The following is a 13,123-nucleotide window of genomic DNA, read 5'->3' as shown; positions in this document are numbered from 1 at the left end:
TTTCCCCCAAATTTTCTCCCAAATTTCCCCAAAATTCCCCAAAATTCCCCAAAATTCTCCCAAAATTTCCCCAAAATTTCCCCAAAATTCCCCCAAAATTTCCCCCAAAAATTTCCCCCCCCCAAAAATTCTCCCAAGATGGCGCCAAGTTGTGATTTCGCTGCCGCACCACAAGTTGACTTTCTGGCGTCCCTCGAAGTCGGGCGGCAGCGCGCTCATCCTCGTCATCGTCTCCATCAGCTCCCGCAGGTCCGGCTGGATCTGGGGAACATTCCGGAATGTCGGGAATTTTGGGGAATTTTGGGGAATTTTGGGAATTTTGGGGGGAATTTTTGGGGAATTTTGGGGAATTTTGGGGAATTTTGGGGATTTTTGGCCATGGCAGAGGGGGGGGAGCTCATCATCCGTCATCGTCTCCAGCAGCTCCCGCAGCTCCGGCTGGATCTGGGGAACGTTCCGGAATGTCGGGAATTTTGGGGAATTTTGGCGAATTTGGGGGATTTTTGGGGGAATTTTGGGGTTTTTATTGGGAATTTTTGCGTCTTTTTGGGGGGATTTTTTAGGGAAATTTGGAAGGTTTTGGGGGATTTTTGGGGAATTTTTGGGGAAACTTTGGGGAATTTTGAGGGAAATTTTGGGGGATTTGGGGGGAAATTTTGGGAATTTTGGGGAATTTTTGGGGAATTTTGGGGAATTTTGGAGATTTTCAGGGAATTTTGGGGAATTTTGGGGAATTTTTGGGGAATTTTGGGGAATTTTGGGGATTTTTTGGCCATGGCAGAGGGGGCAGGGAGCTCATCCTCGTCATCGTCTCCAGCAGCTCCCGCAGCTCCGGCTGGATCTGGGGAACATTCCGGAATGTCGGGAATTTTGGGGGAATTTTTGGGGGAATTTTTGGGGAATTTTGGAGATTTTCAGGGAATTTTTGGGAATTTTGGGGAATTTTGGGGAATTTTGGGGAATTTGGGGGATTTTTGGGGTTGTTATTGGGAATTTTTGGGTATTTTTGGGGGGATTTTTTAGGGAAATTTGGAAGGTTTTGGGGGATTTTTGGGGAAATTTGGGGAATTTTCAGGGAATTTCGGAGGGAAATTTGGGGAATTTTAGGAGATTTTGGGGGAATTTTTGGGGGGGAATTTTGGGGGTTTTTTGGCCATGGCACAGGGGGCAGGGAGCTCATCCTCGTCATCGTCTCCAGCAGCTCCCGCAGCTCCGGCTGGATCTGGGGAACATTCCGGAATGTCGGGGAATTTTGGGGGGAATTTTGGGGAATTTTTGAGGAATTTTGGGGATTTTCAGGGAATTTTGGGGAAATTTTGGGGAATTTTGGGGAATTTTGAGGGAAATTTTGGGGAATTTTTGGGGATTTTTAGGGAATTTTTGGGAAATTTTGGGGAATTTTGGGGAATTTTTGGGGAAATTTTGGGGAATTTTGGGGAATTTTGAGGGAAATTTTTGGGGATTTTGGGGGAATTTTGGGGAATTTTTGGGGGATTTTTGGGGTTGTTATTGGGAATTTTTGCATTTTTGGGGGGATTTTTGGGAAATTTGGAAGGTTTTGGGGGGTTTTTTGGGGAAATTTTGGGGAATTTTCAGGGAATTTCGGGGGGAAATTTGGGGAATTTTAGGAGATTTTGGGGGAATTTTTGGGGAATTTTGGGGATTTTTGGGGAAATTTTGGGGGAATTTTTGGGGAATTTTGGGGAATTTTTGGCCATGGCAGAGGGGGCAGGGAGCTCATCCTCGTCATCGTCTCCAGCAGCTCCCGCAGCTCCGGCTGGATCTGGGGAACATTCCGGAATGTCGGGAATTTTGGGGGAATTTTGGGGATTTTGGGGAATTTTGGGGAATTTTAGGGAATTTTTGGGAATTTTGGGGAATTTTTGGGGAATTTTTGGGGGATTTTGGAGATTTTCAGGGAATTTTTAAGGGAATTTTTGGGAATTTTTGGGGAATTTTTGGGGAATTTTGGGGAATTTTGAGGGAAATTTTGGGGGATTTGGGGGAAATTTTGGGAATTTTGGGGAATTTTTGGGGAATTTTGGGGAAATTTTGGGGAATTTTGGGGAATTTTGGGGAATTTTGGGGGAATTTTCAGGGAATTTTGGGGAATTTTGGGGAATTTTGGGGATTTTTTGGCCATGGCAGAGGGGGCAGGGAGCTCATCCTCGTCATCGTCTCCAGCAGCTCCCGCAATGCCCGCTGGATCTGGGGAACATTCCGGAATGTCGGGAATTTTGGGGAATTTTTGGGGAATTTTGGGGGATTTTGGGGAATTTTGGGGAATTTGGGGGATTTTTTAGGGATTTTTGGGGATTTTTAGGGAATTTGGGGAAAATTTTGGGAATTTTGGGGGATTTTTAAGGGAATTTTGGGGGTTTTTTGGGGAATTTTTGAGGATTTTTTGGGGGAATTTTTGGGGAATTTTGGGGGGAATTTTGGGGGATTTGGGGGAAATTTTGGGGAATTTTTAAGGGAATTTGGGGGAATTTTTGGGGCAATTTTGGGGATTTTTTGGCCACGGCAGAGGGGGCAGGGAGCTCATGCGGGGCAGCGTCTCCAGCAGCTCCCCGCAGCTCGGCTGCATTGGAACATTCCGGAATGTCGGGAATTTTGGCAGAATTGATGGAGAATTTTTAGGGAATTTTTGGGGAATTTTTAGGGAATTTTGGGGGATTTCTTAGGGATTTTGGGGGAAATTATGGGAGTTCTGGGGAATTTGGGGACTTTGTAGGGAATTTGGGGGTGGTTTTTGAGGAATTTTTGGGGAATTTTTTTGAATTTTGGGGAAATTTTTGGGAATTTTTTGGGGAATTTTTGGTGAAAACTTGGGGATTTTTAGGAGATTTTGGGGAGGTTTTTGGGAATTTTTGGGATTTTGGGGGATTTTTTGGGGATTTTGGGGATGTTTGGAGGTTTTGGGGGGAAATTTTGGAATTTTTTTGGAAATTTTGGAATTTTAAGTAATTTTGGGGGTTTTTGGGGATGTATTTGGGGGGTTTGGGGGAACTTTTTTGGGAATTTTTTGGGTATATTTGGGAATTTTGGGGAGGGAATTTAGGGGATTTTGGGGATTTTGTGGGGAATTGGGTTTGGGGGAACTTTGGGGAATTTTTGGGGAATTTTGGGGATTTTTGGCCATGGCAGAGGGGGCAGGGAGCTCATCCCCCCCCCCGCCCCGTTACCTCCATCAGCTCCCCGCCGGCCCGGAGTCCCCCCTGGCCGGGGAATCTGGGGGAATTTTGGGGAATTTTGGGGAATTTTTGGGGGAATTTTGGGGAATTTTGGGGAATTTTGGGGAATTTTTGGGAAGGGAATTTTGGGGAATTTTTGGGGATTTTTGGGGTTTTATTGGGAATTTTTCATGGGATGGGGGTTTTGGGGATTTTTTAGGAAATTTGGAAGGCTTGGGGGATTTTTGGGGAAATAATTGGGGAATTTTCGGGGAATTTTGGGGAATTTGGTGGTTTTGGGGGAATTTTGGGGAATTTTTTGGGGATTTTTTGGGGAATTTTTGTGGGGAATTTTTTGGGGAATTTTGGGGGGGGTTTGGGGAATTTTGGGGGAATTTCTGGGAATATTTGGGGACTTGGGGCACTGAGTGGGGATTTTCGCTGGCAGAGGGGCAGGGAGCTCATCCCCCGCCCCGCTGTCCCCACCTCCCCCCCCCCCGGCCGGATCTGGGGAACATTCTTCGGAATTTTGGGGAATTTTTGGGGGGATTTTTGGGAAATTTTGGGAATTTTTTGGGGAATTTTGGGGAATTTTGGGGATTTTGGGGGAATTTTGGGGGATTTTGGGGATTTTGGGGTTTTCTTGGGATTTCTTGGTGTTTTGGGGGATTTTTAGGAAATAAGGAAGGTTTTGGGAGATTTTTTGGGGAAATTTTGGGGAATTTTGGGGATTTTTGGGGGAAATTTTGGGAATTTGGGGGATTTTTTGGGGAATTTTGGGGATTTTGGGGGATTTTTTGGGGAATTTTGGGGGAATTTTGGGTTTGGGGAATTTTGGGGAATTTGGGGGAATTTTGGGGAATTTTGGGGAATTTTGGGGAATTTTTGGGGAATTTTGGGGAATTTTGGGGAATTTTGGGGCGGGGCAGGGAGCTCATCCTGGGCATCGTTCCATCACAGCTCCCCCCCCCCCAGAACTCCGGCTGGATCTGGGGAACATTCCGGAATGTCGGGAATTTTGGGGGAATTTTGGGGGGAATTTTGGGGGGGATTTTGGGGAATTTTTGGGGGATTTTTGGGGGAATTTTGGGGGAATTTTGGGGGGAATTTTTGGGGGAATTTTGGGGATTTTGGGGGTTTTTATTGGGAATTTTTGCGTATTTTTGGGGGATTTTTTTTTAGGGAAATTTGGAAGGTTTTGGGGGATTTTTTGGGGAAATTTTGGGGAATTTTCAGGGAATTTCGGGGGGAAATTTGGGGAATTTTAGGGAATTTTGTGGCTTTGGGGGATTTGGGGGGGAATTTTGGGGGAATTTTGGGGATTTTGGGGAAATTTTGGGGAATTTTGGGGAATTTTGGGGAAATTTTGGGGAATTTTGGGGAAATTTTGGGGAATTTTGGGGAATTTTGGGGAATTTTGGGGAATTTTGGGGAATTTTGGGGAATTTTGGGGAATTTTGGGGATTTTTTGGCCATGGCAGAGGGGGCAGGGAGCTCATCCTCGTCATCGTCTCCAGCAGCTCCCGCAGCTCCGGCTGGATCTGGGGAACATTCCGGAATGTCGGGAATTTTGGGGGAAATTTTGGGAAATTTTTGGGGATTTTTGGGAAAATTTTTGGGGAGTTTTTGGGGGGAAATTTTGGGGAATTTTTGGGAAAATTTTGGGGAATTTTGGGGGGAATTTTGGGGGAATTTTGGGAATTTTTGGGGAATTTTTGGGGGAATTTTGGGGATTTTTGGGGTTTTTATTGGGAATTTTTGCGTATTTTTGGGGGTTTTTTAGGGAAATTTGGAAGGTTTTGGGGATTTTTTGGGAAAATTTTCGGGGAATTTCTTGGGGAAATTTGGGAAGGGAATTTTGGGGGGAATTTTGGGGGAATTTTTGGGGGAATTTTGGGGATTTTGGGGAAATTTTGGGGATTTTTGGGGATTTTTAGGGAATTTTTGGGGAAATTTTGGGGAATTTTGAGGGAATTTTTGGGGGAATTTTTGGGGAATTTTGGGGAATTTTGGGGAATTTTGGGGAATTTTTGGGGAATTTTTGGGGAATTTTTGGGGAAATTTTGGGGAATTTTGGGGAAAATTTTTTGGGGAATTTTGGGGAATTTGTGGGGAATTTTGGGAATTTTTCCGGGGATTTTTGGGGAATTTTGGGGATTTTTGGGGTTTTTATTGGGAATTTTGGAGATTTTCAAGGAATTTTGGGGAATTTTGGGGAATTTTGGGGATTTTTGGGAATTTTGGGGAATTTCAGAAATTTTGGGGAATTTTTGTGGAATTTTGGGGAAATTTTGGGGGTTTTTGGCCATGGCAGGGGGGGCAGGGAGCTCATCCTCGTTCACAGTTCTCTCTCGCCCCCCAGCCTCCAGAGCCAGCTTTGGCGGGATTTGGGGAACATGTTTCGGGAATTTTGGGGAAAATTTTGGGGGAATTTTGGGGAATTTTGGGGATTTTCAGGAATTTTGGGGGGAATTTTGGGGAATTTTGGGGAATCTTTGGGGGATAATTTTGGGGATTTTGGGGGATTTTTGGGGATTTTTTGGGGTTTTATTGGGCTCTGGGAATTTTTGGGGGATTTGGGGGGATTTTTAGGGAAATTTGGAAGGGGGGATTTTTGGGGAAATTTTGGGGAATTTTCAGGGAATTTTGGGGGGAAATTTGGGGAATTTTAGGGAATTTTGTGGCTTTGGGGGATTTTGGGGGAATTTTTGGGGGGAATTTTGGGGATTTTTGGGGACATTTTGGGGTATTTTTTGGGGAATTTTTGGGGATTTTTAGGGAATTTTTGGGGATTTTTAGGGAATTTTTGGGGAAATTTTGAGGGAAATTTTGGGGAATTTGGGGGGAAATTTTTGGGAATTTTGGGGAATTTTGGGGAATTTTTGGGGAATTTTGGAGGGAAATTTTGGGGGATTTGGGGAAAATTTTGGGGAATTTTGGGGGGAATTTTGGGGAATTTTGGGGAATTTTGGGGATTTTTGGCCATGGCAGAGGGGGCAGGGAGCTCATCCTCGTCATCGTCTCCAGCAGCTCCCGCAGCTCCGGCTGGATCTGGGGAACATTCCGGAATGTCGGGAATTTTGGGGAATTTTTGGTGAAAATTTGGGGAATTTTTGGTGAAAATTTGGGGATTTTTAGGAGATTTTGGGGAGTTTTTTTGGGAATTTTTGGGATTTTGGGGGATTTTTTGGGGATTTTGGGGATGTTTGGAGGTTTTGGGGGGAAATTTTGGAATTTTTTTGGAAATTTTGGAATTTTAAGTAATTTTGGGGGTTTTTTGGGGAATTTTTGGGTATTTTTGGGGAATTTTGGGGGAACGTTTTGGGTATATTTTGGGGAATTTTTTTGGGTATATTTGGGAATTTTTAGGGAATTTAGGGAATTTTGGGGGGTTTGGGGAATTTTGGGGGATTTTTGGGAATTTTGGGGGAATTTGGGAATTTTTTAGGGAACTTTGGGGGTTTGGGGGAATTTTTGGGGAATTTTGGGGATTTTTTTAGGGAATTTTTGGGATGTTTGGGGTTTTTTGGGGGAAATTTGGGAATTTTTAGGGAATATTGGGGATTTTTTTAGGAATTTTGGGGGAAATTTTGGGGATTTTTGAGGGAATGTTGGGGATCTGAACACACAGGAATTTTGGGGGATTTTGGGGATTTTTTGGGGAATTTTTGGGGGGAATTTTGGGGAATTTTTGGAGACTGGAATTGGAGAAATTTTGGGGATTTTTGGGGGGAAATTTGGGGCAAATTTTGGGGAATTTTGGGGGAATTTTGGGGGATTTTTTTAGGGAAATTTGGAGATTTTTAGGGGTTTTTGGGGAAAGTTTTGGAATTTTGGGGATTTTTGAGGATTTTTTGGGGAAATTTGGGAATTTTTTGGGAATTTTGGGGGGAAATTTGAGAATTTTGGGGAATTTTTGGAGACTGGAATTGGAGAAATTTTGGGGATTTTTGGGGGGAAATTTGGGGGAATTTTGGGGGAATTTTGGGGAAATTTTGGGGGAATTTTTAGGGAATTTTTGGGATTTTTTGGGGAATTTTTGGGGAAATTTTTGGGATTTTTGAAGGAGTTTTGGGGATTTTTTGGTTTTTTGGGGGGAAATTTGGGATTTTTTAGGGAATTTTGGGGATTTTTTTAGGAATTTTTGGGGAAATTTGGGGGATTTTTGAGGGAATGTTGGGGATCTGAACACACGGGAATTTTGGGGATTTTGGGGGAAATTTTGGGGATTTTGGGGGAAATTTTGGGGGAAATTTTGGGGAATTTGGGGGAAATTTTGGGGGAAATTTTGGGGGGATTTTGGGGGAATTTTTGGGGAAATTTTGGGGGAAATTTTGGGGGAAATTTTGGGGAAATTTTGGGGAAATTTTGGGGAAATTTTGGGGGAAATTTTGGGGGATTTTGGGGGAGTTCCCACCTCGTCCATGGCGCGGATCTCCAGGCGCAGTTTGTCCATGACCGTGATGAAAAGCTGCAAAATTCCCAACAGAAATTTGGGATCAGCCCCAGCCCAAATCCCCCAAATATCGAAAAAAATCCCCCCAAAATAAAAAAAAAATCCCACCAAAAACCCACAAAAACCCCCCCAAAAAATCACAAAAAAATCCCCTAAAAAATCCCCCCAATAAATCCAAAATAATCCCAAAAAAACTCAAAAATTCCAAAAAAAACCTCAAAAATTCCCCTAAAAATCCCCTAAAAATCCAAAAATTCTTCAAGAATCCCCCCAAATCAGGAAAAAGTCCTAAAAATGGCCCCAAAATCCAAAATAATTCCCAAAAATCTTTAAAAATTCTCCAAAAATCCCCAAAAATCCTCCAAAAAATGAGGAAAAAAATCAGAAAAAGATTCCTAAAAATCGCCCCCCAAAAATCCAAAATAATCTCCGAAAATCCACCAAAAAATCACAAAAATTCCCCAAAAAATGCTCCAAAATAATCCCAAAAAATCACAAAAATTCCCACGAAAATCCCAATAAATCCAAAATAATCCCAAAAAACACAAAAAATTTTAAAAAACTCAAAAATTCCCCTAAGAATCAAAAATCCTCAAAAAATCCCCCCAAATCAGGAAAAAGTCCTAAAAATGGCCCCAAAATCCAAAATAATTCCCAAAAATCTTTAAAAATTCTCCAAAAATCCCCAAAAATCCCTCCAAAAAATGAGAAAAAAATCAGAAATAGTTTCCAAAAAATCCCCCCAAAAATCCACCAAAAAATCACAAAGAATTCCCCAAAAAAATCACAAAAAATTCCCCTAAAATCCCCCCAATAAATCCAAAATAATCCCAAAAAACCTCAAAAATTCCCCTAAAAATCCCCTAAAAATCAAAAATGCCCAAAAAATCCCCTCAAAATCAGGAAAAAGTCCTAAAAATCGCCCCAAAATCCAAAATCATTCCCAAAATTCTTCTAAAAAATCTCAAAAAATCCTCAATAAATCCCCAAATAATCCCCAAAAAATCTCAAAAAAATCCTCAATAAATCCCCAAATAATCCCAAAAAATTCTGGAAAAATTCCCCCAAAATCACAGAATATTCACCAAAAATTCCAAAAGTGATCACAAAAAATCAAAAAATAATAATAAAAAAATCACAAAAAATCCCCCAAAAATTCATGAAAAATTCCAAAATTAATCACAAAAAAATCACAAAAAATCCCACCAAAAAATCCCAAAAAATTCCCAAAGATCTCCCAAAATAGTCACAAAAAATTAATAAAAATCACAAGAAATCACAAAAAAATGCTCCAAAAAATCCTCAAAAGAATCCCCAAAAATCCTCTAAAAAATCTCAATCAATCCACAAATAATCCTTAAATAATCCCCCCAAAATTCTCAAAAAATCCCCCCAAACTCACAAAATATTCACGAAAAATTCCAAAATTCATCACAAAGAAATCAAAAAATAATCACAAAAAAATCACAAAAAATTCATGAAAAATTACAAAATTGATCACAAAAAAATCACAAAAAATCCCCCAAAATATTCACAAAAAATTTTTTAAAACTCACAAACAATTCACCAACATTTCACAAAAAAACCCACAAAAAATCCATGAAAAATGCCAAAACTGATCACAAAAAATCAAAAGTAATCACCAAAAATCCCCTAAAAAATCACCAAAAAATCCCAAAAATCTCCCAAAATAGTCACAAAAAATCCCCCAAAAATCATGAAAAATTCCAAAACTGATCACCAAAAACATCATAAAAAATCCCCCAGAAAATCACAAAAAATTCCCAAAAATCTCCCAAAATATTCACAAAAATTTTTTTAAAAATCACCAAAAAATCACAAAAAAAAATCAGCAAAACATTCACAAAAAATCACAAAAAAATCCTGAAAAAATCCAAACCTCTTGAAATTCCTGACACTCCAAATTCCCATAAAATTCCCCCAAAATTCCCTCAAAATTCCCCCAAAATTCCCTCAAAATTCCCATAAAATTCCCATAAAATTCCCCCAAAATTCCCATGAACTTCCCATAAAATTCCAAAAAATTCCCCTAAACTTCCCATGAAATTCTCATGAAATTCACCCAAAATACCCATGAAATTCCCATGAAATTCCCAAAAATTCCCATAAAATTCCCCCAAAATTCCCAGGCAATTCCCATAAAATTCCCCCCAAATTCCCATAAAATTCCCCCAAAATTCCCATAAACTTCCCATAAACTTCTCCCAAAACTCCCCCAAAATTCCCATAAAATTCCCATAAAATTCCCATGAAATTCCCATGAAATTCCCATGAAATTCCCATAAAATTCCCATAAAATTCCCTCAAAATTCCCCCAAAATTCCCTCAAAATTCCCATGAAATTCCCCCAAAATTCCCATAAACTTCTCATGAAATTCCCCAAACTTCCCATGAAATTCCCATAAAATTCCCCCCAAATTCCCATAAAATTCCCATGAAATTCCCAAAAATTCCCCTAAACTTCCCATGAAATTCTCATGAAATTCACCCAAAATTCCCCCAAAATTCCCATAAACTTCCCATAAACTTCTCCCAAAATTCCCCCAAAATTCCCATAAAATTCCCATCAAATTCCCCCAAATTCCCATAAACTTCTCATGAAATTCCCAAAAAATTCACATTAAATTCCCCCAAAATTCCCATAAACTTCCCATAAAATTCTCCCAAAATTCCCCCAAAATTCCCATAAAATTCCCATAAAATTCCCACAAAATTCCCACAAAATTCCCACAAAATTCCCATGAAATTCCAAAAAAATTCCCATAAAATTCACATGAAATTCCCCCGAAATTCCCGTAAAATTCCCATAAAATTCCCATAAACTTCCCATAAACTTCTCCCAAAATTCCCCCAAAATTCCCATAAAATTCCCCCCAAAATTCCCATAAACTTCTCATGAAATTCCAAAAAATTCCCATAAAATTCCCCAAAATTCCCATAAACTTCCCCCAAAATTCCCCCAAACTTCCCATGAAATTCCCATAAAATTCCCCCAAAATTCCCATGAAATTCCCATAAAATTCCCAAAAATTCCCCTAAACTTCCCATGAAATTCTCATGAAATTCACCCAAAATTCCCCCAAAATTCCCATAAACTTCTCCCAAAACTCCCCCAAAATTCCCATGAAATTCCCACAAAATTCCCCCAAAATTCCCATGAAATTCCAAAAAAATTCCCATAAAATTCACATTAAATTCCCCAGAAATTCCCATAAAATTCCCATCAAATTCCCCCAAATTCCCATAAACTTCTCATGAAATTCCCAAAAAATTCCCATGAAATTCCCATAAAATTCCCCCAAAATTCCCATAAACTTCCCATAAACTTCTCCCAAAACTCCCCAAAACTCCCCCAAAATTCCCATAAAATTCCCATGAAATTCCCATAAAATTCCCAAAAATTCCCATGAAATTCCCATAAAATTCCCATAAAATTCCCTCAAAATTCCCATGAAATTCCCCCAAAATTCCCATAAACTTCTCATGAAATTCCCCCAAACTTCCCATGAAATTCCCATAAAATTCCCCAAAATTCCCATAAAATTCCCATCCCGAAATTCCCAAAAATTCCCCTAAACTTCCCATGAAATTCTCCGAAATTCACCCAAAATTCCCCCAAAATTCCCATAAACTTCTCCCAAAACTCCCCCAAAATTCCCATAAAATTCCCACAAAATTCCCCCAAAATTCCCATGAAATTCCAAAAAAATTCCCATAAAATTCACATTAAATTCCCCCGAAATTCCCATAAAATTCCCATCAAATTCCCCCCCAAATTCCCATAAACTTCTCATGAAATTCCCAAAAAATTCCCATGAAATTCCCATAAAATTCCCCCAAAATTCCCCCAAAATTCCCATAAACTTCTCCCAAAACTCCCCCAAAAAACTCCCCCAAAATTCCCATAAAATTCCCCATGAAATTCCCATAAAATTCCCAAAAAATTCCCACAAAATTCCCCATAAAATTCCCATAAAATTCCTCAAAATTCCCAGAAATTCCCCAAAATCCCCATAAAATTCTCATGAAATTCCCCAAACTTCCCAGAAATTCCCCATAAAATTCCCCCCCAAATTCCCATGAAATTCCCATGAAATTCCCATGAAATTCCCATAAATTCCCCCAAAATTCCCATAAATTCCCATAAAATTCCCCCGAAATTCCCCCGCCATTCCCAGAAGCCGAAACCCCTTGGGGAAAGGCGGGACGATGAGGGGGGAGCGGTTCAGGTTCCCTTTGTCGTCCTTGATGGTGATCGGCCGATCCTCGCGGATCCGCTCCATGGCCAGGGGACAATCCAGCTGAGAATTCCCAAAAAGAAACCCCAAAAATTCCTCAGTTTCCGGGAATTCCCAAAATTCCCCGAGTTTCCTCTTCCGCCGCGGCAAATTCCAACGGTAAAACCAAAAACACCCAAAAACACTCCAGAATTTCACCCAAATTTTGCCCCAAAAATTCACCCCAAAATCTCCCAAATTCCCAAAATTCCATCCCAAAATTCCCAAAAATTCCATCCTCCAAATTCCCAATTTTTCCCACTCTGCATCTCAATTTCCCTCCAAAAAATCACAAATTTCACCCAAATTTCGCCCAAATTTCACCCAAATTTCGCCCCAAATTTCACCCAATTTTCCATCCCAAAATCCCAAACAATTCCCATTCCCAAATTCCCAAAATCCCAAAAATTCCCAAAAATTCCATCCTCCAAATTCCCAATTTTTCCCACTCGGCATCTCAATTTCCCTCAAAAAAATCACAAATTTCACCCAAATTTCACCCAAATTTCACCCAAATTTCACCCGATTTTCGCCCCAAATTCCACCCAAAATCCCAAAAAATTCCCAATCCCAGAATCCCAAATTCCCAAAATTCCATCCCAAAATTCCCAAAAATTCCATCCTCCAAATTCCCAATTTTTCCCACTCTGCATCTCAATTTCCCTCCAAAAAATCACAAATTTCACCCAAATTTCACCCAAATTTCGCCCAAATTTCACCCAAATTTCGCCCCAAATCCCACAAATTTTGCCCCAAATGCCCCAGAATTCCCCAAATCCCCAAAATCCTGGAATTCCCACCCGGAATTTGCGGCAGAAGTCGTCGATGTTGCCGATCTCCCCTCCCTGCACCTGCTTCCCACAGCCACCAAAAATCCCCCAAAAATCCCCAATTTTCACCCCAAATCCCAAAAATTCCACCCAAAATCCCCAAAAATTCCCAATCCCAGAATCCCAAATTCCCAAAATTCCATCCCAAAAATTCCCAAAAATTCCATCCTCCAAATTCCCAATTTTTCCCACTCTGCATCTCAATTTCCCTCCAAAAAATCACAAATTTCACCCAAATTTCACCCAAATTTCACCCAAATTTCACCCAAATTTCGCCCCCAAATCCCAAACAATTTTGCCCCCAAATGCCCCAAGAATTCCCCAAATTCCCCAAAATCCTGGAATTCCCACCTGAATTTGTGCGGC

At 40.6% G+C, this 13,123-nt stretch overlaps 1 protein-coding gene across 1 annotated transcript in view; it reads right to left on the bottom strand.

Annotated features, from left to right (window-relative positions):
* The window catches only part of VPS28 (VPS28 subunit of ESCRT-I), a 36,768-nt gene that overhangs the window by 15,107 nt on the left and 8,538 nt on the right, over nt 1–13,123 (bottom strand). The window contains exons 6-8 of the mRNA XM_030970806.1: nt 11,869–11,951; nt 7,591–7,663; nt 170–261 (exon numbers count right to left, since the gene is read on the bottom strand). Coding sequence (XP_030826666.1) covers nt 170–261; nt 7,591–7,663; nt 11,869–11,951 — 248 coding nt within the window. The remainder of the gene's footprint in view (nt 1–169; nt 262–7,590; nt 7,664–11,868; nt 11,952–13,123) is intronic.

This window comes from Camarhynchus parvulus, unplaced genomic scaffold (assembly GCF_901933205.1).
Source record: "Camarhynchus parvulus unplaced genomic scaffold, STF_HiC, whole genome shotgun sequence".
Classification (NCBI taxonomy): domain Eukaryota; kingdom Metazoa; phylum Chordata; class Aves; order Passeriformes; family Thraupidae; genus Camarhynchus; species Camarhynchus parvulus.
The sequence above is the reverse complement of the archived record's forward strand: the minus strand, read 5'-3'. Positions and strand labels throughout refer to the sequence as shown.